Source organism: Periplaneta americana, chromosome 2, assembly GCF_040183065.1.
Source record: "Periplaneta americana isolate PAMFEO1 chromosome 2, P.americana_PAMFEO1_priV1, whole genome shotgun sequence".
NCBI classification, from domain to species: Eukaryota; Metazoa; Arthropoda; class Insecta; order Blattodea; family Blattidae; genus Periplaneta; species Periplaneta americana.
In genome coordinates, this window is record NC_091118.1 from 111,922,131 (window position 1) to 111,945,869 (window position 23,739).

General features: G+C 35.5%; 2 protein-coding genes across 3 annotated transcripts in view; one reads left to right on the forward strand and one right to left on the reverse strand.

Moving 5' to 3' along the window:
• Positions 1-23,739, reverse strand: part of LOC138694505 (phosphatidylserine lipase ABHD16A) — a 93,353-nt gene that overhangs the window by 29,419 nt on the left and 40,195 nt on the right. The gene's annotated exons all lie outside the window — the stretch shown is intronic.
• Positions 1,236-23,172, forward strand: LOC138694507 (uncharacterized). Of its 2 annotated transcripts, none has more exons than XM_069818290.1 (4): positions 1,236-1,327; positions 11,412-11,573; positions 13,953-14,122; positions 20,119-23,172. In XM_069818290.1, exons 1-4 carry the CDS (start codon positions 1,252-1,254, stop codon positions 20,293-20,295), a joined length of 585 nt encoding a protein of 194 aa, XP_069674391.1. In that variant the 5' UTR covers positions 1,236-1,251; the 3' UTR covers positions 20,296-23,172. The 2 variants fall into 2 exon arrangements, 1 of the variants encoding a protein (XP_069674391.1); XR_011330962.1 differs by lacking the exon at positions 1,236-1,327 and adding an exon at positions 8,453-11,316.

Genomic DNA, 23,739 nt, shown 5'->3' on the forward strand with positions numbered 1-23,739 from the left:
TACTATTGTCAATCTTTCACTAAAATCAATAGACTTCCTTTGGAATACAATATGAAACTGCAAGGATAAACTATATTACCAGTACTTAAATAAATAGTCCATAGTTGTTTGCTTTCACTAAAATCAAGTAGGCTTACACTTTAATACAATATAAAACTGGAGGACAAAATTACATTATCAGCACTTAATAAATCGTCTGCTCACAATGTGTTCGTCTGTACACGATGCTTTCCCGTTTCTTTCATCGGTGAAACCATACTTCTGTTGCTACAAAATCGTCTTTTCCCATCTTTCTTAGCAAGTTCCTCCGATTTTTGTCGCATGAGGGACCCATCAACACGAGCATGTTGTATATCAACATCGGTAAACCATACTTTCAAAGCTGACTCCACCTGACTGTCTTTCCCATCTCGATTCCGCTTACAGTATAAACTTCCGTTTTCCTTTGCCGCTCTCAGGATACTGGCTCGGTCTTTTTAACAGCTTGCAGAAAAATAGCTGTGAAATTTGTAACTGCACTGCTGCATTGCGTTCACTCATTTTCGGTAATTTGTCATAGCGTTCAATTACTGAAAGTTTATCTTTAATGTTTTAAGTCTTTTCGTTTATTTTGCACAATTGCCATAGTTTCACTGCATCAATATGACGACCACAGATCATAAACTGAAGCTATACCGTCAGTATGTTTCGTTTTAAACCTGTTAGCACACAATTTTAAAACGAGAAAGCTACCATAGCTTCCATAAAATTATTTTGGGTGTTACAGGGAAGGGGCGAATTCCACTGCATTGTGTTTCAATCGCCTCTATCACCATTCCTTTCTTGAAAACTTGTGCAACATAGACAATGTGCATTTTATTGTTTGAGGGAAAAAAAAAAACACCTTGACAGGTTGTAACACTGACCAGAGACACGTCTTACAGTACAGTATTTCCAATGCGTTCAGGAAAGAAACCCATAAATCGGCAAAAAGTGGTAACATAAACCGAATCATTGATTACATTAAACAACATTTTTGCAATATTTTAGTATTTCTCTGTAGGCTACGAGAATTCATAAAAGTGATAACATTAGCCGACTTATAACATTATCCGTGACTACAATAAACGGCGTGCATTGTAAATGTCTTACATAAACAAATCTCAGCTGACCAAACTGCGGCTACAAGTTGAGTGCAGCCGGACTAGAGTGGAACGTGACCTGACGCTATATAAAAGACCGGGATGCTGCGGTTCGCGCCTATAAGACAGCATGCAGGCGCGTCTCGTGGCAGTGCTGCTGGTCGTCGCGTCGACGACCGTGGCGACCCCCCTGGCAGAGGACAGCGGTAAGTGACCTCGCTAAAAGCAGTGTTAAATTAACATTTAAAAAAACTCACTTTTACATATTTCAGTGCAATAATATTGAAATTGTCGTCATACTCGATATATATCGATGGTTTAAAGCAAAAATATTGTATGTCCACTTGTTCTAACTTTCGGGAAACTACGAAAGTTTTTTCTGTTTCATACATTTTATTGAAATGAAGGGTAAGGGTGAATACAATGGTACGCTTAACGCTCATATTTTTATATGTTTGTAGAAAGTGCGTAAATACAACGAAAAACATGCATTAAACGTAATGCTACAAACAATTCAGACTAATGCTTAACAATTTGCAAAAAAATGTTGAGTTGTTTCAGAGATCCAATACTATCACACGGAGTGCTCAACATTCCTACCTGAATATTTCCATTCGTGCTCAATGTGAGCTGTCATTATATTCCCACATCCTTAAAATAAAGCAGCAAAATATAATTTTTATATCAATGATGCCCCGTACAATACAATGCTTGTGCAGAATGAAGATTTAGCTTAATACTATCAGTATATCAGAGCATTACAGGCGCTATGTTCGGTTCAAGTTTGTCGAGTATGATCGAGTTCGATATTCGCCTCTGTTCGCTCTGAAGAAGAAGGTGTGTCGTGTTTGTTCCATCTTGTTACAAAAATATTTGCTGTTTTGCACTTCCATCCCTTCATGTTCTAACCGCTTAAGAATTTCAGCACATATATTGCGATTAGTTTTCATTTGGAATAAGACGAATCAGAGCCAAAATGCGATAATTCGACTGATAATAATATCTTGGTTGCCTCTCTTATGTTCGAACATTGCAGGACACTAGTGCATACATTTTATCTTTCTTCGCTCGCGGATGTAGAGCAGACGCGGCAATGCCCTATGTCCAATATCTGTGCTCTAAGCCATCGACATATTTCACTTCTTCATACGAAATACAGAGAGAAAGTAGTGATGCTGCGAAAAATATATTCCGAGATTTTCGTGAAAATACACGTTTTCACATTCTACATAGCTAAAAACAAAAGTGGTTTGGGTATTCCGTCTGCGATTTCACTTAAACTACTGGATATATTTTATCCATATGCAATACCTACGAATCAACTTATCCGGAAATTGTACCAATAAAATTTAAAAATCGTAAATTTTCTTGGTGATTATTTTTATTACAAGTATAAAGTGACAAATGGATGATGTAATTAGTAACGACGGGAAAACTTTCAGTTAAGATAAATTATTATATACAGAATTACTCCTAAGTTTGGTTTCACTGTAAATTCAACTCAAATTTCTACCTCTTCTGGCCACAAACAGTACCTGCATAGTGTCTTATTGTTAAAGTACAAAACCCTAACATAAACCCATTTATATGAGTTTTTATGCTTTCACAGTGTCCTTGAACTCGACATTTCCAACGTTTCGGAACTACTCACAGATTCCTCATCAGGGCAGAGTCCACACCTGTGGACTAACGGTTAGCGCCCTGGGTTCGAATCCCGGTCGGGGCAAGTTACCTGGTTGAGGTCTTTTCCGGGGTTGTCCCTCAACCCAAATACGAGAAAATGCTGGACCCTGGACTTATTTCATCGGCATTATCATCTTCATTCCATTCAGACGCTAAATGGCATGAGATGTTGATACAGTTTCGTAAAATAACCAATAATAATATCATCAAGGCAGAAGGGTAAGACCAGAGAGGTCGCCTACTCTGTTGGACTCGTTATACCAGTCTCAGTTGTCCAGATTATAATATATTATATACTGTAGCTTGGAGTAACGAGTACAACAGAGTAAGCAAACTCTCTGGTCTTACCCAGATGATGATGGAGTCTGTAAGTAGTTCCGAAACGTTGGAACTGTCAAGTTCCAGGACAAGGTGGAATATCCTAAAGCCTAATAATCTGGTAAATCCATTTATTAACGTCAGTGAAATCACTGAAGCAACGCATAATACATTTTAACATTCCTAACACTTTTAAACGCCGATTATTGTAAACAGAAAAGGATGTAATACTCGCATTGCTATTTGTTATAATTTTGTGCAAAATTAATTCAATTTATATTATCTACTTAAACTGTAAATGTATAAATGAAGAAAAATATCTTGCTCTTGGTATTACAAGCCTTCCGTGTACAATCCAGAAAACAAAGTCCATCTTCTTATTTGGGAGCATAGTAAACGATATCATTTTTTATATTTTAAATAACAGTACAAGGAAATAACTGCAAATAGCAATATCGTTCTCAACATGATACAGAAACTAAATTGTTGCAAAACGCGTAACACATGTAAGTATGCGTTATCTCCATGGCAAACCTTTTTTTAAATTATTGATATCCAAGTTAGTGACTCACGATACCCTCCCAAAAACGGGTGATGCCTTATTACAAAACCTCCAAAATTTTCGATAGAGTGAGTCATGGAACCCAGGATAATGAAAGCCATAGGAGGGGAGGTAATATTCCGATACGTCACTGGTAACAGTGATCGCAAGATTCCACACTACAACGAACTCATTATTGTAATAGGATTTTCAGTAAGGAATATAAAGTTATCACAAAATTTGACTGGAAAACCTCTAGAACGTTTCATTAAAAGAGAACTCTCCGTAAAAATATAAAAAAAAAAAAAAACAGTAAAAAATGTGCGCCAGGTTACGCCGTCACTTCTGAACTACGATATGCAACTTCAGATTCTCAGTACAGCACGACCAATAATAATCAAATATTGGAGATCATAATTATTGGCAGTAACTTCTAGATTGAAATGCAAAACTTCGTTAAGGGGGAACTAGACGATTACATATTCGCATTTCTTCCGGTAGTAATCAAATCCTTCACAATCCCGCTGTCGCGTATCGAAACCAAAACAGAGTTTATGTCACTGCTTGATATTTTCTCTCTCCGTTGTAATCTCAACGAAAAATAGCACGAAATGTTCGGCGCTGATAGTTTTCGCTAGTACAGATTTTCGGCAGGCTGTGTCAGTAAAGTGTAAGCAAATGAAGTCATTTATGTCAGATGAATTGTAGTAAAATTTACAAGTCACAATCGATTAATAAATTTCTAGATCGTCTATCATTCTAGCATCGAGGACAATTAATTCACTATACAAGTGTCTCAACTCAGGAACAGAATTCTCGCACTGTTAGACAAGCAAAAGGTCAGGAAGATCTTCATCGATCACATCTTAACAACTAATCAGATATTACGAAATGAGATGCAAGTACAATAAGCAAGGTAGAATACCAAATATCTTAAATGTTACTCATAACATTATCTCCATTGGAACGCAGTTGGCGCTTCATATGTGATCAACACACATAAGATATATGCAAATATAATTATCACAATAAAATTCGAAAATCAGCTTTGAACGAAATGAAAAGATATAAGAGTAGGTATTATATTTTTGTGTTGGCACACAGTTGTCCGTCGAATACCTCCTACATGTTTACTGTACAACTATCAAACATTTTTCGACTCTTGTCAACGTTGTTGAGTAAATTTTTATGGTCTGAATAAAATCATCTGAGATGTTTGTATATCTTCAAATCGTTTATAAATACATACTTATTTATATTTATACTTTTTCATTTGTCCCAATTAGCTAGGTTTCAAGTAATTATTAAAAATTACAGAAAAGTTTGGATATTGAACTATCATCTGATAACGAGGAATTCAAACCGTCACATAACTTACTTAATGGTCCAAGAAATTAATGCGATACTTTGCTACCAGTTCATACTCGCACTCCTTTCTGCTCGTCCTCCTACTGCTACTACTCTTATTTTCTGAATAATACGACAGAAACTAAAAAGAACAACAATAAGGCGTTTACGTAATTTAAACAACTAAACTTAATACGTCATAATGTTGGTCAGTTATGCGTCACTGTTCTATGAACTTACCAATGATGATCTCTTTTCAGTAAGCTTTGTGTAATTAACATTAACTCAGTACAAATTACAGATGTTTAAAAAAAATGCATTATGAAGTAGAAGTACGACTGATAAATATGTTTAAATAGAGCCCAGATTTATATGAATCGCTCTTTTCCAAAAGGGCTTTAGTCCAATTTTTGGCAAAACGAGTTTTCCGTTGGAATTGGCAGTTTAGGGGTTGATGCATCATTTTATAATAAAATATCTATACTTGTGTATGAACTGTATTACTGTAGGTGTAGAAATGTTGTTCCTTTACAAGTGAACATTAGTCCTGGACTGTGGACCGTTTGGAAAAAAAAAACTATTGCCAACCATGATATACCTACGAGATTGGATTGATAATTATAATCGAAATAGGATCTAACGATTTGTAGCCTATTATAATGCTCTGTTGATAGTACTTCGACTGTTGTTATCGTTGTTGAAGACAGTCCTGATTCATTAATGGTTAATTTTGTAAGAAGTAAAAAAAAAATGGATCAAGATAATGCTTAAAGAAAGTGGAAAGTGAATCCTGCAAGTTACAAGAAGAACAGGAGCTTTAGCATGATTTAGAGAGTTTGAAAAAAAATAATAATAACCGTATATACAACATTAATCAAATCACAGAACTCATTGTATCTAGCAGTATATCCAAGTTCACCGTTAAGGAAATTCATGTTTCATTTGCAATCACTTGATGACTGGAATACTACAACTTGGTGGCTGGACTACTAGAAGAAAAGTAAAGTCGTCTGTCTGAAGAAACTTCAGATTGTCCCACTGTAGTTGCTGGTGTGATCCAATGTTGCCATCGGCTCCTGTTTATTCTCTAGGGAAAGTTACCATCATACATGATAAAATCAAAGACACAAAAAAAAAACTCATTCCGTATGATCCGGCACAAGATCAAGGATTGTACGAGGAGATCCTGTTATGGCCCATTGTGGTGGATAGAGATGATGAGTACAAAAAGAAGAGAGACAGGAAATGCAGTGTTCATTTAGTGAATGTTTTGTTGTGAATTAAAAAACACTACTTGAATATTTACCAGATATATATATATTTGAAGACTGTATTGTGGTTATGTATCGAGTTGTCATAAACAAATACAGAAAAAAAAACAATTTCTTTTTCCAAATGGGCTTAAGTCAAGAATTGTGGGTACTTATAACAAAATCAGAAAATAACTTTTGTTTTTCATTTCTATGTTATATGGATACATTATTATCACATATACGGCATCATACTAAAGTCATTTATATTGAATATGAGCAACACAGAACAGTTTTTTCAGCTTTTCTCAAATTTATCATTTTCAACTATGGCCCTTCTGGAAGGGAAGGATTCATATACAATGCATGTTGCTTATAGCAATCTGTAAGAATACTAAAACAAAAATGTTTATGTCATGTCAAAGAGTTTCCATTAATTTTATTTTGCTTATATTCTGTATATAGACTTAAATGTCCGGACTCAAATAGTGGCAGAAATATTTCCGATTTAGTTTTGGGAAAATTTAACTCTTCTAATGTTCCCTTACGCGAATTACAAATCACCATGTATAAACATTGTTAAGTTAATACCTATAGTCCACATTTTCGAGATATTCATACATATCGTATCTTTGTCTGTCGGTAAACTGTGATCTCTTAAACCAATGTTTCTCACATTATTTTTAAAGTAGTGCCCATTTTAGCTAGTTTTACAATTTATTTGGAGTGCTGTAAGTTACTAAACTGTTATAATACAATGTGCTAAACTGTCCTTTATAAGCCCTCACATAAATACTTCCGAGTTATTTTATTTAAAATCCTTTGATTTTGAATTAAAGAATTGTCAATTATTGTTCAAATAGATATTTAAATTTTTAAGTAACAGATTTATATTGCAGATTAATAAGATCACCCGTAGACCACAGTCCGAGAAAATGTTCAATTTAATCGATTAAGTTATAGCCCATTAGAAGCAAGGAGTAGCGACGACGAAACATTAGAAGACCAATGCTATACCCCAACGAGTTAACTATTCTCAAGGACATTAAATTGTTCGAACGTCTCGTATCATTACGTTGATGATGATGATGATGATGATGATGAGGAGGAGGAGGAGGAGGAGGAGGAGGAGGAGGAGGAGGACGACGACACGATGAGATAATGTTTGCGACTTTTAGACAAGTTTCGTTCTTATTCAGCATTTACAAGTCAATTTCTCAGAGAAAAATAATTCTTCACATGAAGCTTCAGAACTTTTGATGAATAATAATACAGTACAGGGCTACTACAAAAGAATCATTCGTTTTCAAACTGCTATATTCTCCAAAGTATTACTCGTATAACAATGAGTGATACATTTCCCCCCCCCCCCCCACATTCAGCAATTTATTGATAAAGTTCCAAACAAATATGTGTTCTGCCTTTTCGTATTTTAGTGTAAATTCAAATAATGATGCAGAAATATTGTTCTTGTCCAGCTGTCAAAACAATTGGGCACAGAGACATTAGTGTAGGTTTAAGGAAGTCAGAGGTTGTGGAAAAGTGCATGTTATTCACTTAAAAAGGATTTTGGTGTTCTGTGTTTCTTGTAGAAATTTGCATTGTATTGACCAAGACGCTTGATGAATGGATTTTCACTTGAATTTGCACTGTTATAAAACTTCTTAACTTGTTTACGTAATGAGTCTTTCAGAAATGTCATGTCCAAATCAAAGTGTATTTGTGCATTTGTTGTGTACCAGTCTGAATTATGTATTATTCGGAGCACTTTATTTTGAACAATTTGAAGAGGTTGAAAGACTGTTTTTGGAATATAACGCCAAACTGGGGCAACGTAAGTTAGGATTGGTAAAATCAGCATTTTGTAGAGCATAACTTTTCTTCTTAGACTGAGAACAGGAGATTTGAACAGGGGGTAAAGATGAGATATTCTAAGAGAGCTCTTAGTTGTTACAGATTTTATGTGCTTGTGCCATAACAACTTGTTATCAAGAGTAATACCAAGATATTTCACATGGTCACTGTATTGAATTTCTTGATTGCATATTTTTATTTTGTCACGAGGTCTTTTTAAACACTTGGAGAAAATTAATGACTGACATTTTTCAGGATTTAAAGAAATACGCCATTCTTTAAGCCATTCTTCTAATAGAAGTACATGGTTTTGAACTGCAGAGACAGCATCAAAAGAACCGGAAACGCACCTGGTTTGCATTGTGTACACCAGTTGGCAGCACGAGTGTAGTGCCTGCACAAAATGGTGACAAAACAAAAAAAGAGTTTTTGTGTGTTGGAATATGCGAAATGTACGTCTGTTATAACAGTGCAACGCGCATTCAGATGAGAATATGGACATGAACCGCCATGTAAACAGAGCATTTTGCGGTGGTATCGACAATTCAAGGACACTTGTCTGTGTAAGGGGAAAAGTACCGGTTGACCGATACTGCCTGATGAAACAGTGGAGAGTGTGCTAGAATCTTTCGTGCGTAGTCCACAAAAATCAGCAGCCCGTGGAAGCCGTGAACTTGGAATATCACAAAAAACTGTGTGGAAGATTTTTCGAAAACGGTTAAAGTTCAAACCATATCGTGTACAGCTTCTGCAACATTTGAAAGCAGAAGATTACGACCGGCGTCTGCAATTTTGCACCACAATGCAGGAAGCAATGGAGGACGAAGATTCCGCCGCCAAGCTGATATTTAGTGACGAATGCACATTTCATTTATCTGGGGTTGTTAATCGTCATAATGTGCGTATTTAGGGCATTCAAAATCCTCATGCATTTGTAAGGTTTGAAAGATATTCGTCAAAGGTAAATGTTTTCTGTGCGATGTCACAGACAAAGGTTTATGATCCGTTTTTCTTTTGTGACAACAATGTTACGGGTACATCTCACCTAGACATGATGACTTTGTGATTGTTCCCACAACTAACCGAAGATTCAGACAATTTTGTCTTCCAACAAGACGGGGCACCCCCTTATTGGATACCTGAACTATGAACTGCCGAATCGCTGGATTGGGCGTGTTGGTGCAGATGACCAAGCTCTGTTCCCTTGGCCTCCCAGGTCACCAGACCTAACGCCATGTGACTTCTACCTTTGGGGGTTACATTAAGGACGGCGTCTACGTACCTTCACTGCCACAAACACTGGTACAGCTGAGGGAGCGCATCAATAATACAGTAATGGTCATTGACAGGACAACGCTACACAATGTGTGGAACGAGCTGAACTACCGAATGGACGTATGTCGTGTCATCCGAGGGGCACACATAGAACATTTGTAGAGTGTAGGAATAAATGTGTTGCGTGTAGGGTTCTTTTGATGTGTCACTCATTGTTGTACGAGTAATAATTTGGAAAACATAGCAGTTTGAAAACGAATGATTCTTTTGTAGTAGCCCTACATTTTAAGTCCTTGAGCAAAAATAGCGCAAAATGGCAATACACTTTAAATTGCCTAGGAAGAAATTTCACTTTTGCTTACAAAAATTGCTGTTATGAAGGTGAGATTGTACTTTCCTATACGTTTTACGCGTTTCACAATAATTCCGTCCATTTGTCATGCTGCGAATGATATAACTGTAAATAGTCTATTTTCTTGAACTACATTGGCGAACAAAAAATTTGGGACATTTGAATTTTACTTTGTAAATGTATTTAACAGGTCATCAATATGTTTTAAATAGTGATTAATAAGATTATAACCTTACTACACAAAAAAAAAATGAACATGACTTCATAACACCAACAATTACCACAATAATGCCCATTGTTGTCACACACTGTATAAGCAAAATTTTGTTCAACTCTAGATTGTGATGTCATTGTTAGTAATTGTTGGTGGTATGAAGTCATAATAATTTTCGTTTTCAGTCTATGTTACGTTTATAATCATGTAATTAAATTTAAACATATTGGTGACATATTAAATATAAAGTAAAATTGAAGTTCAAATTTTTTGTCCGCCAGTGTATTAGCCTATATAAAACAAATAATTTAATATGCACACTAGTAAGATATACATACGATCTCCGAATTACACACAAAGATATTCTCCATAATCCCAAAATTAAGACATTTGACTAGATTTATAAATTGCAGGTATACAGGCACGTAATTAATATTTCATAAATTTATAACATGTACCTATCACTGCAATAATTTCTAATATTTTTCTGTTTGCCGAAGACGGTATTTAAAAATGGTATGAATGTTAAAACACATGAGTAATAAGTGGGTTTAAGACAAGAGACGCTAATCTATAACAACGAACCGCACTTCATTTAGGGCAATGAACACTTGGTGAGGTGTGGAAAAAATCGCAACGAAAAGTAGAAATAATTCTGCATATAACATTCAATTTCTCCTAAACATAAAGGTCTAGGGGCATGCTGAGCAGCTCATTTCATTTCTCTCTCCGTATTATGAAAAAAAAAAAACAAACAAACAAACAAAAAACAAAACAAAAAAAATTTTTGAGCAATCGTTAGGATAGTTTTCGAGTTCATCATCCTTTTCTATTTTTATTTGAAATGAAGATCTAGGTATTTATTAAAAATTATCACATCTCGTGAGCATAATTTCAGGATAAATTGATTCGTAGATAGGCAGTAGATAGGTACAAAATCCGTCTAATAATTTAGGAAAAAATGTACATAGAGAGAGAAAGACTGCATGCTTAACCACGTTTCGGTATAAGAGATGCTGAAAACATTTCCGAAAAAATCTCTATATCTATCACAATACGTTCCCTAACTAGAAAGAGAACAAAATACGATTAAAACAGAAGGATAACTAACTTCTTAAAATTGTTCAGTTCAAGTTAATAGTTACAAGTGAGATATCTCCAACTGATAACATCTTTCGACAAAACTCTAAAGAAAATCAGTGACTAAAATTAATGTATATTAGAGTTTAAGAGATAAATAGTTGTATAATATGTATTTTTCTTAGCAGGTTTTGCAGTCACACGACGGGAGGGATATCTTATAGTGACACTTCCTACTAACGTTTGAAGCAAATATTCATAATCATAGTAGCTGCATAAATGTAATTTCAATGTACATGCTATTTAAATTGCAAGGTTTTCTCTTTATGTAGATTTGCGAACAAATAGGTGGCGTTTTTGTTTATTTCTGTTCCAGAACGTTCCTTGCGAATTGGATCTAACTCAGCCGCCACAACCGCAACCGATAACACATCCACAGGGTATTCTGTGTCATTCGTTCCGCTCTTCAGCATTCTTGCGAACTTCATCCCGCGACTATTCAGCAGATTCAGTGGTGTGAATCAAGCAAGCGCTCGAGGTGAGTTCACGGATCTCTTAAATTATGATGTGGTTCTCATGAAGCAAAGGCAATATGAGAATGTTAAGGCATTCAGAAATACTGAAAACAGGCCGCACTACTCATTTGTCAACCACAAGGCTGCTGGAAATCGAACACGGGCCGTTGGCTGAATTTTCGAACTTACCAAATATTATTCAAATATTGTAGTATTGCAAATGTTTATTATAATGCTGCCATTGATTTCAGCTCTTGCAAAATGTAAAAATGGAACCTAGATCAATCTAAATGTTGTTCATCTGTCACATTCACTTAAACTTGTTATCTCTGCATTTTTTTTACATATGAATATAAGCTTCCATGTATGGTGGGTCCCTATCACCACGGCATGGCGCGTCCTCAGGTTGCGGATAGAGGAGACGGCCTCCAGATATGGAGGGTAGCTGCGAATATATTGAATAAGCAGTCGTGGACAGCCGATAAGGGGTGGTCCTCCAGCTTGGGGGTTGGGCGAAGGGCTAACAACCCATCACCGTAAAAAACAGCTTGTTACGAATTCCTACAGTAACTTGAAATCCAGACGTTTGAGATGGGCAGGGCATGTAGCACGTATGGGGGAATCCAGAAATGCATATAGAGTGTTAGTTGGGAGACCGGAGGGAAAAAGACCTTTAGGGAGGCCGAGACGTAGATGGGAGGATAATATTAAAATGGATTTGAGGGAGGTGGGGAATGATGATAGAGACTGGCTTAATCTTGCACAGGATAGGGACCGATGGCGGGCTTATGTGAGGGCGGCAATGAACCTTCGGGTTCCTTAAAAGCCATTTGTAAGTAAGTAAGTAAGTAAGTATGAATATAAGCTTAGAGATTACAAGTGTCCGATAATATGATAAATTTTCGGAACTCAATCTTTTCTCTTCATTTATGAACATTGGACCTAATATGCAACATCATCACTAGGTTGTTCTATTTGAGAGGGTCTTAAGCCCTTGGAAATGTTTTCTGCGCCTTCAAAAACACTGTCAGACGTAAAATGATTCTGAAATTCACGATAAAATCTAGTGAAATATCGACTGTAACATCGAAGTACGAGTAATTCTTTTAAGGTCTGATTATACCTAGACAGCAACGTGCAACATTGACACATACCTCGTAATGCAATGTTTCCTATTCTGATGCATGCTAATTTCTTACATTTTCTGACCTATGGGACAAAAAAACATTATTGTTTACACCAAGAAAGCAAGTTTCTTATAGACCTCATTTCAAATATGTACTGAAATGAGCTTCATAAACTTACAATGTATTATGGTTTCACCTCCAATACCAAATAGTTTCTTTATTGTACGATTGTGTTCAATATTAAATAAGCAGTGAAGAACTAGTTTTAACCTCTTCAATACCGCAATCACATCTTGCTGCTAAATGTGTCAGCACGTCTCTTTTCATTTTATTGTTTTTTAATTGTTATTACGGAAACCTCACAATATGATATTTCTGTAATCGTCAATAAATTCCACTTCTCTCATTTAACTACTCCTAGTTTTCTTCAGCTACTTTCATATTATGAAATAATGTCATTCGTTTATCTTATGAACTACCGCAAGCAGCATTGCATATACTGATTGTTGTATACAAGAGTTAGTTAGTGGGGTTTAAAAAGGGCGCGTCAGCTGCAATGGCTATTTGCGCCCTTATCTAAAATCCTTCACAAAACAAACAATACAATAATCAGAAAACTTAAAAGAACTAAAAAGCGTTGTCACTGTTAAAACGAGGTAAACATGTATACAAGATATTAAAACAAAGAAATAATAATTTTCGAATTCAGTGAAGCACACAACATTCTTTCCTTACCACCTGGCTCAGTAATCTTTGCAACAACGTGCATCATACGGATTTTTGTTGCATAGCCCATTTGTTGCATGCAGCAAGTACTTGCAACATAAATAATCGAGCATGCTGCATTGTTGCATGCTTCATGATGCACATGCACATAGTTGTCTTGGTGTAATTGCACCTTTAAGTCGCTTATAAAAGGCATAATGTTAAGCAACATTTTACATGAAAAATTGATGTTTAAAAACATTTTTTAGTTATTTGAATAGTGAATAGTTTCAACAAAATATCATAATTACAGTTTTAGGCCCTCTAAAACCAAGAATTTTAGTGAAGCCCTTGCTTATATATAGCTTTACCGATAATACGTCTAACTCAGTGCAAAGGTGAAAACATTTTAAACAATTTTGTTCAGGTTACATTTGTAAATTACGTCAACATCATAATCATATTTTATCTCTGTTCATAGCTACATTACTTTATTTCATCCAATTTCAAAAACCAATTCGCAAGTGTATGAAACTATTATTTTCAAAATCGCAACAAAACCTGTTACAGAATTTGGAGAATGGGAAGAAAGGGATTACAATTACATCCAAGCGAACAACAGTTTCTGCAGTCCTTCACATATTGGTCAATGGGAAGATACCATTAACTGCAGACGCTTTTACGTCTGTGAACAGAATACCAAAGCCCCACCACACTGCAAGACAACAAATGAACAGTCGGTAAGCATTATCTCCACATAGTCTAGGGGAATAAAACAATGCAATGACCTGTTCTTTAAATTCATATCAATTACAATAAGCTAGTTGGTAAGTCTACACAAGAATGCGAGTCTAGGAGAACACGTAAGATGTCAGATATAGTTGCTGAAACACTACAGTGGTCGTGGAAAAATATTTGATTTCTGATGTCAGTAGTAAAGCAAGTGGAAGGTACAGGGTCAGAGCGCAACGTTGAAACTAACAACATACCCCCTTCCCTCACTCTGGTGACAGTCAGCTGGAGGTTATATGGGTGGACAGGCAGGCAGGCAGATAAGCGCAAAAGTTAGGAATTATAACTATGTGGCAACGCCATTTCCACTTCCTATGTGACACCAGAAACGCGAATGAAGTATCCAGTTCCCAATAGCTGAGAGATCCGGGGAGCGGATAGGAGTTCAAAAATATACGTTACAGAGTTGTTACAAGTTGCTTCTTTGCCTGTGAGAGCTATAAACATTCAAGAAGATACACGAAAAGGAAGGTGAAAGAGAGTTTTTGCTAATGGTCAGTAAGGCTCCCTCTTTCAGGCTCTTCAACTACTGTTTGTACCAGTACATTTAGATAAAGAGAATATAACATTACATTCCGTCTTCTTTATATAAATATATATTTAATAAATGAAATTTCACGAAGTTGAAAATAAAAATTTAGTTTCACTAAAACAGCTCGATTTAACACACCTAAGGTCATGTAAAATAGCACCACTGGTCCCATTTATGAGCCTATACAGAATGTTCATGTTACAAAAGTGCTATGGGGAACATATTTTGCTAATAAACCTGTGATCGGAAATTCAGCCTTTCTCTGCCACAGCATACGAAAGATCGCTCCTAATGGGTAGGCCACCTATCGTGCACGACATTCAAAAGGTGTCATTTGACGTCACTGCAGTAGGACTGGCTTTGCGTCAGGCTAATCGTCGCTTCATTTTAGACTGCTCGGAAAGCAAACATTGTGGGAATTAATGAGTAGAGTTGTGGAGGGAGTGCAAGTGAATTCGTCAGAGCTCGATTGATTTGCATTTCGAGTTCATAGCGCATCAATCTGCAGTAAAGTACTTTCGTAATTTCTCAGCTTAATCAGAAGTGAAATAGAGTAACCATACTCATAAGACGACACTGGAATTTTACAGTCGCGCTCAAACCTCCTGACGTTTCGCGAGTGCCAATAATATGTGAGCGCGTCTCTCAGCGGCAATAGTTTTAAAACTGTGGAGCGCGACCTTTTACCTGAGATTGGTTTGATACAGAGATGCAGAAGGCTTCCTAATAATAATAATAATAATAATAATAATAATAATAATAATAATAATAATAATAATAATAGTAAATATCACCAGATTGCATCGAATGAAATTAAAAGTCACAAAATAAGAAAAATTAGTTGAGTCAAACGTAAATAATCATACTCGCTGAGTTCATATCAGTTTTTTTTTTATTTGAATTAATAAAGTATCGAATAACACAAAGGCGTAGTGTGATAAAATAAATTGAATGATAGGCTTAATTTGAAATAGTAATTTTCTGTACAAATGAATTGACATGACCCTAAATAGCATTATGTCCATGCTGTCAAAGCATATTCTTGCAAAAAATCGCTGTTATTATATGCCTGCACATTTTATATATAACACCTTTATAAAATACCCCGTTTGTTGCGCTCAAGTCCCGCATAATACGCTATTTTTGTGGAATATTATTTTCGATGTAATTTTCAGCAATGTACTGTAACAGCAATGAAACATTTTGGCCATTGAATGGAAATTTTTTGTTGGTCAGTTTGTTGTCTTTTAGTGTACTGAAGTGTCTGTGAGTGTGATTACAGTAAGTGTTAAACGAAAAGCGCTTTGTGTGTCGGAAAAGTTGGAAATCTTACGAAAGTACGATTAAAACAGTAATCTTAATCAGAAACAACTCTCTGATTCATTAGGAATCCCATCATCGACATTAAGGACGATAATAAAAAATCGCGACTCAATCACTGCAGCTGCGCTGTCGGGAGGATGTAAGCCCAGGAAACTGAAGTGTGGTAAACATGAGGACTTGAAGAACACGCACACGGCAAACAACTATAAATGACTTTTTTTCGAAAGAATTAAGTACAGTACATATTGTAAATGTCTTTGGCGTACAGTACAGCAATTACATAAAGGAGTAATACTATATTACCTTTCATGAATCATGTATTTCAATAAAGAAAAATGCTAATAGATACTGTATATAAGTCAAAATTAGTATACCCGTCTAATACGCGGTCTCTTGAACAGTGTCTTATCGGGGTTTAATCCATAAAACTGGAATCACTGGGGGTAGAAATGTGTGTTCAGAAAACATTAAACATTCAATATATATATACAAGCAGGGTCCTACAACACATCAAATTTTCCGAGCGCACTTGTTATTTGATTTTGAGACTTTCTATGTGGCGAGTCTGCATGCATGTTGGCATGCATCATCATTTCACACGGGTATCTGCAAAATTCGTCTGCTGGCACCGAATTATTAGTTGAAGGTAGATCGTCAGACTCACTTCTTTCTACCAATTTCAAATGGCTTGTGTGTGTTTTTTTTAATTACAGTGTTGCTGTATAGTCTTTTAGAACAGATTATGTCAGTCTTACATAAATTACACACAATTATGTCGCCACTTACACAGACATACTGTCTTCCGAATTCCTCTATCCACTTGTATACTTCTATACTTGTTTTAGACATCTACATTTCAACTAGTAGTGCATAATAACATAAGCATTGTTTAGGAGTATGTAACCTGTTGTAAAGTGACCCTTTAGTGCGCGTTATGTGTTGTGATTGTGAGCAGTCTGTACTGAAGGGCATGTGCCATATTGTATACTCCATGCACACTTAAACTCATTCCAATGGTGTGGGGCTAAGAAAACAGTCTTCACTAATAAGACACAATATGGGCAAAATATTATGACAGCGATAGTGAAATAAAATTAATATTACATGAACCTAAATAGAAACTCATAATAAAAAAATAAAACAAGCAAGGAGTGGGACTCTAATACGACACTAACTTTTGCAAATCTGGCTTTCATGTACAAGTTCCCTGTGAAGCAGGCTTCAATAATTTCAAGGGAAAAATTGTTCCGGGGCTGGGTATCAATCCTAGCTCCCTTCGCTTAGCGCACGAATGCTCTATCGACTGAGCTACCCAAGGAACTATACACGACACCGTCACAATTCTTCCCTTTATATCCACACAACTCAAATGGGCTGACAAGACATCAGAAACCCAACTTTGAGTGCACAAAATTCTGTGTGACTTAAATTGTGGCTTTCTGTTAACATACCTACAGTAACAAATAGCTCATTTGAGTTGTGTGGATACAAAGGGAAGAATTGTAACGGTATCGCGTATGGTTCCTGGGGTAGCTCAGTCGGTAGAGCATTCGTGCGCTAAGCGAAGGGTCCAGGGATCGATACCCAGCCGCGGAACCGATACCCAGTTCCGGGAACAATTTTCTCTTGAAATTATTCGAGACTTTAACTTTTGTTTCGTAGTCAAACATTATTGTATACCTCAGTTGCATAGTAGGTGGCATTTGAGCTTATGTGCTTACAACTTGTCCCTCTGCTCTGTGCAAATAAGTAACTAAATTCCTTGTAGGTGCTGAGACCAAAGTTAGGGGGGTACCTATGTTCCGACTTCGGAACAAATGAATGAGCCAAACATTATACAATCGAACTACCACACACTTTGACTACAAGCCTTTGCCAAAGTTCTTTCCACATGTATCATGGTGAACATGGTAGAGACCTGAAAAAATACTCATTGTTAAATTCGTGTATTTGGAAGTTTCGTGAGTTATATCATTAAATATAAATAACTAGAAATAGATAATGCCAGAATAGGCATTCTGAAGATGTGGAGGGGAAAACAGTAAGCAGAATCGTGAAGATAATATGATGCAACATTTCAACATATCTATACCACATGGCTGCAACGAAGATGTCAAATAAGCCAGGCATTTTTTTCTTTGCACGAGTGTACATAATTAAGAATATTAATTCGCGAAAAATCTCACAATAAGAAAATTTTGACACACTTCAATATCTATCACATAAAATAATCCACAAAGGCAAATCTTTTTTTCGATTTCAGAGATTTAGTATATGTACAATAGATCAATAGTGCAATATCTAGAGGCAAAACTTCATAACACTATATCCACTCTCACGCTAATAATAAATAAGCAACATTTTTGTTGAGGCCTTAAAAATATATGACTAGTCTTTTACACATGACAGATTATCGCCTTCTGTACTGGAAAAGAAATTAGGAGATATCACGAAATGTGTATCCTTAACATACTTGGTAAAACTGATCTTTAACATTGGAAAAAGAAAAAAAAAAATGAAAAACGAGGATTGAAAGAAATAAAAATGAAAAATGGAAGAGTAGGTAGAATATGCTATCCTATGAAACATAAATTGAACACCAAGTACAGGAATAGATGGGGTATGTTACTGTTTTAGTAAACTTTTATCATCTCCTCTCCACCCACGGCCTTGTCTGGCAAGTGGAAAATACCAACGTGTTCAAGGATTGCATAAGGGAACAAAACGAACGAGATATTCGAAAAATTACTGGAATGACCAGTTTAAAACCCATAAATGAATTCGGAACACCCCCATTATGGTTTAATCCTTTCAAATGACGATACAGATTACGATTATGATGATGATCATCTTCATCAACGTCATTATGTTCATTTATGTCCTCAAAAAATATGGTGAGAGTTTATATCGAATTGACGTAGTTGCTAAAAAACTAAGTTTTTTTTTTTAAATAAAGATCAAATCGGTTTGTCAAAATAACCAAGGAAGTGAAAGAATGCTACAGATGGTACAATATTCCATTCAACTAACAAAGTTATATTACAAAATTCAGCACTACATATAATATACATCTTCGGCCAAAAAACGCCATCTTTGCTGTATGTTTAAACATTCTGAACCATACTTACGACATTTACAAGTGCGAAATTTTGAACAGTTACAGATGAGAGTTTTTGATATTTAGTGCACGACAATATTTTCATACTTTTTCCATAATATTCGACAATTTGACAATAACATTACTAAACTACATTCTCTTATTATAAACATACGGAATAATTTATTGATTTTTACAACCTCGAATTTTTTCCTTCGAAAGGCTTTAGAATGTTAAAATCTTGTTCAGTCCGAGTAGAATTTGTGTGGGACAGGTTTATGTGGATTGCTTCCGTCCCTCTTGCCACTTCCTCTTCCTCTTCCCCTTCTTCTTCTTCTTCTTCTTCTTCTTCTTCTTCCACCTACTGCGATATATATCCATCTTCCTTCGTAAAAGACAGGCATTATCTATGACTGCTGAGTACTGGACACTTTCGACATGTTCCTTCTATTGGAGATATTTGCGGAAAATTATGAGAAAATATCAGCCATTGGAGGAAAAAGAAGTTCCATAAAAATCAACTAACTCATATTGTTATACTAAATGACCATGAGCAAGACATAATAGTCTAAAACTGACTTTCTTAACTATGGATGCTTGAAACCATTAATTCTATTACAACAGGTAGCCGTCATCTTCCTGTCAGTAAAATTTAGGCCAAGTTGCTTGTTCCGCTCTCATGCCATCTCTTTTTCTCTGTCTTCTTAATATTCTTTTCCCACATGCCTTATAAGTTAGAATTTATTACCCCACTTCGAAGACTAGAAATAATGCAAGCTCTACTTTTCTGTTCTCAATATATTTTCATGACCAGTATACGGTGATTTTGATATTTCATTACAATAGATGGCAATAAGAGTTATTTTCAAGCAGAATCGTTTAAGTTATTGGAATGGAGAGAATGATACTGCAATATGTATGAGTACATAATTTGCTAAGAATTTTATTTTTATCTTGTCTTCATTTTCATTTCATTTCACTTCTTGTTTTAGGAATCATCATCCTTCCAGACGATGAAAAATCATCTCACACAGAACAAGCAAGTGTTGCAGATTGAAAGCTTGTCAACTTCATGTCTCACGATGACAGTCTATCAGTGCCCTGACAGGTTCTTGTACAGCAAAGAAGTTGAAAAATGTGTTGCCCAAGAAAGTGATGAACTGTGTTAATCACATTACCAAGTACGATAAAAGTAACAAATCATCTACTGCAGGATAAATCTTACCTGCAGCGGCAAAATTGAATTTTTTTGTTCCATGGAAGTTCTTAGAATTTGTCTTTAAAACTCCGCAACCAACGATCTTTGTGAAGTTCTTTTTCCAAATGACTGCGGATATTATAAAAAAATACATGGAAAAAGTGCCTTGTGTGCAGATTATGAAGGCGATGGATAGCATATAAATCTCATACTTTCATATTGTTAGCATTTGAAAGATGAAACAATCAGCATTACACATCATGGTGTTCAACTTAATCCCAGTGAAGAGTTCTCAGTTGATTTGATAGGAGGCTGAATAGACCTTATAGCTGTTCTGGAATTGTTTGTGAAAACAAAAATGTTTATCTCTCTATGTGACTAGATAAGAGCACTTAACAGGGATACAGAATCCCAAACAACAGAACAGAATACAAATAAATGTTTCGTCCTTTTTTTCATATAATTTATTGTAGCAAATTCCTCAATTATGTGTATGTTCACCAGAAAGGAGAAGAATAGCAGAACAGATTTACAAAAAAGACAGTTCATCCCTGAATCCCAGTTAGTTCATTGTGCCTACTTCTTTCCCATCAGATTCTTAACACTAATATGATGATATATTTATTCCACCACCTTATATCAGTCGTGATGGCCCTTCACATTTCTGCATACAGTGCCATCACTCCCATGGATACATAATATTCTGTTTATGCTTTTTTTAAACACCCGGCTATTAGATATATAAATGGCCCTGATCACTTATCTATCACGTCACTCACCTCTGTTTTCCTCCATTCTTTTTCTATTTATCCTTCCCTTTCCTAGTTATCTATCTTATTCTTACTAATCTCACTTAACTAAACAATCACTTCTCTCAATCTCTTATTACTTGTTCCCAACATTGTTTACATTAGTTGAACTCTTCCATAGTTGTTATCTTATTTATTCACTTGAATCACTAAGGTTCACTGACCACTTATTCCCATTAATCTAATCTGTATATTTTCAGACGAAGTAGTTTCTACACTTTCATTATATTTCCATTTAACACTAATAATAAACTACTTTCTTCCCTGTACACAAGTTTTAACAAACGTGTATAAATCTTCAGAACCTTTCCAATAATGCCAGAAAACCAGTTCTTACATTTTCTTTTTTCTAAAACAAAGACTGCTGCACTGTCACAGGGCTTACAGACATTCATCCACGAAACAAGAAACATGAGCAGAGAAATGGCTAGCAATCTTGTCTTAAGTCCACTCATTCAGGAAAAGAAAAGGATCCATGATTTTATTTTCTCTCTCAAACAAGATAAGTCTTCAAAAATTCATCACTCTAGACAGAATTTGGTTTCACACACATTGCAAGCATGGTAACCACTTATCTACCAAAGACCACTACCAGTGCTAAATGTGATTGAACCCGATGCTGACAACTCACCTCCTCTTAGTTTCGAGACTAAGAAATAATGGAAGCTTTACAGCTCATGCATTTTGTTAAGACACTCACGATGTACAGTATGGGAACAACGTTTCTGTGAGGGGGGCAGGGTAGGAGTAGAAGAGAAGGTCGGGCATGTGTCTACCGAGTTCAAGGCAAAGACTAACCTATTCCCCTACAATTCGTAAGTAGACTCATCCAATCTTGTGCACAGCTCTGTAGGAAGAGTGGGGGAGTGTCTGGACATAATGCATGAGGTGTACTTCTCTGTCCTCAATATAAATTCATGGCCAGTGTACTGTGATCTTGATATTTCTTATAATAGCAATAAGAGGCATTTTCAAGCTGAATCACTTAATTTATTGGAATGGAGAGAAAAAATTAAACATGTTTTATTGTAGCTTAAACCTTCATGTATCTGCCAATAACACGAACTGAATACAGATAAGTAGTATTTTTATAGTGAATGACCCATCCATAAATAAAGTTACATCGAAAAGTGAAAACAATTACATTGCATATTTGATTACTGGTCTATGAAAGAGATTTATAATCATTTTGCTATCGAAGCGGACATTATAACTATGTCTTCAGTACTCAATAGAAAAAAATACGTAAAAAGTGATGAATAGAAATGTAGGGGTGAACAGGAAAAATTTTTACTATTTTTCATTTCTTGTGTCAAAGAGTAAATGAACAATGGGTGAAGTGATAGAAATTCTAATATTATTTATATTTTATTTTGCTTATATAGGGCCTAAGTAACTTTCTTTAATCAAACTGGATTTTTGTGAAGACGCTAAATACCAAATATATTACAAAGATCTACCAAGTTGTAGTTCATGTGGACAGATGGACAAACAAATGGTCGCAAAAAAAAAAGCTATTTGTACAGTTGTTATATGCACAAATATGCAGGCTACACAAGGTTATGAATTATTTATATTTGTTAAATAATCGAAAATATCTTCGAAAAAACAATAAACTGAAAATAATGTGAAAAAAGTCTAAGAACTCAACTGACAACATTAACAACGTGAGATAAACTGAAGTTGATAGATACTATATAATGTATTTGTAATCAGTGATTTAGTTGGAAAAAAATATTTACAGGAGTTCATCTTATGAATTTAGTAATTGCCATATCAACTAGTACTGAATGTCAAGTTTGGCATCCTCATGTTTTCGACCAACATGCATACATTTTTATTTCCTAGAACGGCGTTCTGGTCCAACTAAATCACTGTTTGTAACATTAGAATACAATCAAAGAAATCAATAGCTGACAGTTGAATTATGACGATAGAGAAAAACAATATACAGTACTGCAGAACAAAATGTAACTTAAAAAATTTTTTTTACTAGTAACTTAAGTGTAGTTATTAATAAAGTACAACATGTATATATACATTTCTGTTTCATTTTAACTTACCTAAATCTAATGCAATATTGTAAAGGCTCTTTTCAGATTCGATAAGAATGTACTGCAACAACACTTCTGGAAACTATGAAGCCTTATTTTTTTGGGGGGTGGGGGATAAGGTGTCAATTTGCATGTATGTATCCTTTCACCCAAACTTCTGAACGAATTTTATTTACCCTCAGTAATGATCCGAGAAGAATGGACTTAAGTTGTACGAATAGTAGGCTATATTTCACCTGAAATCCTCAGACAAAAAGGGTACAAATGGTAATTTACTCGAAATCACTTTGGATGCTACAGAACGAAATGTAGCACAATAATATTTTTAATAGTTTATGAAACAACGAGGTTATCTAACAACAGTGGAATTGATGATAGCAGGATTGTGTTCGACGAGATGAGTATGAGGATTTGCCATGAGATCTCAATAAAAAACAATCATCATCATCATCATCATCATCATCATCATCATCATCATCTTCCTAACAGGTGATAGTCCTAGAAGGACTGATCTGGTTTACAAAAGATTTCCCGCCATCTCTTCACAGGGCA

Bases quoted from the DNA above. Each gene is read 5' to 3' on its own strand.
- LOC138694507 (XM_069818290.1), top strand. From the start codon at position 1,252: ATGCAGGCGCGTCTCGTGGCAGTGCTGCTGGTCGTCGCGTCGACGACC. The intron at 11,574-13,952 runs GTGAGTTCACGG...AACCTGTTACAG, and splicing joins GAATCAAGCAAGCGCTCGAG to AATTTGGAGAATGGGAAGAA. The intron at 14,123-20,118 runs GTAAGCATTATC...TTCTTGTTTTAG, and splicing joins AGACAACAAATGAACAGTCG to GAATCATCATCCTTCCAGAC.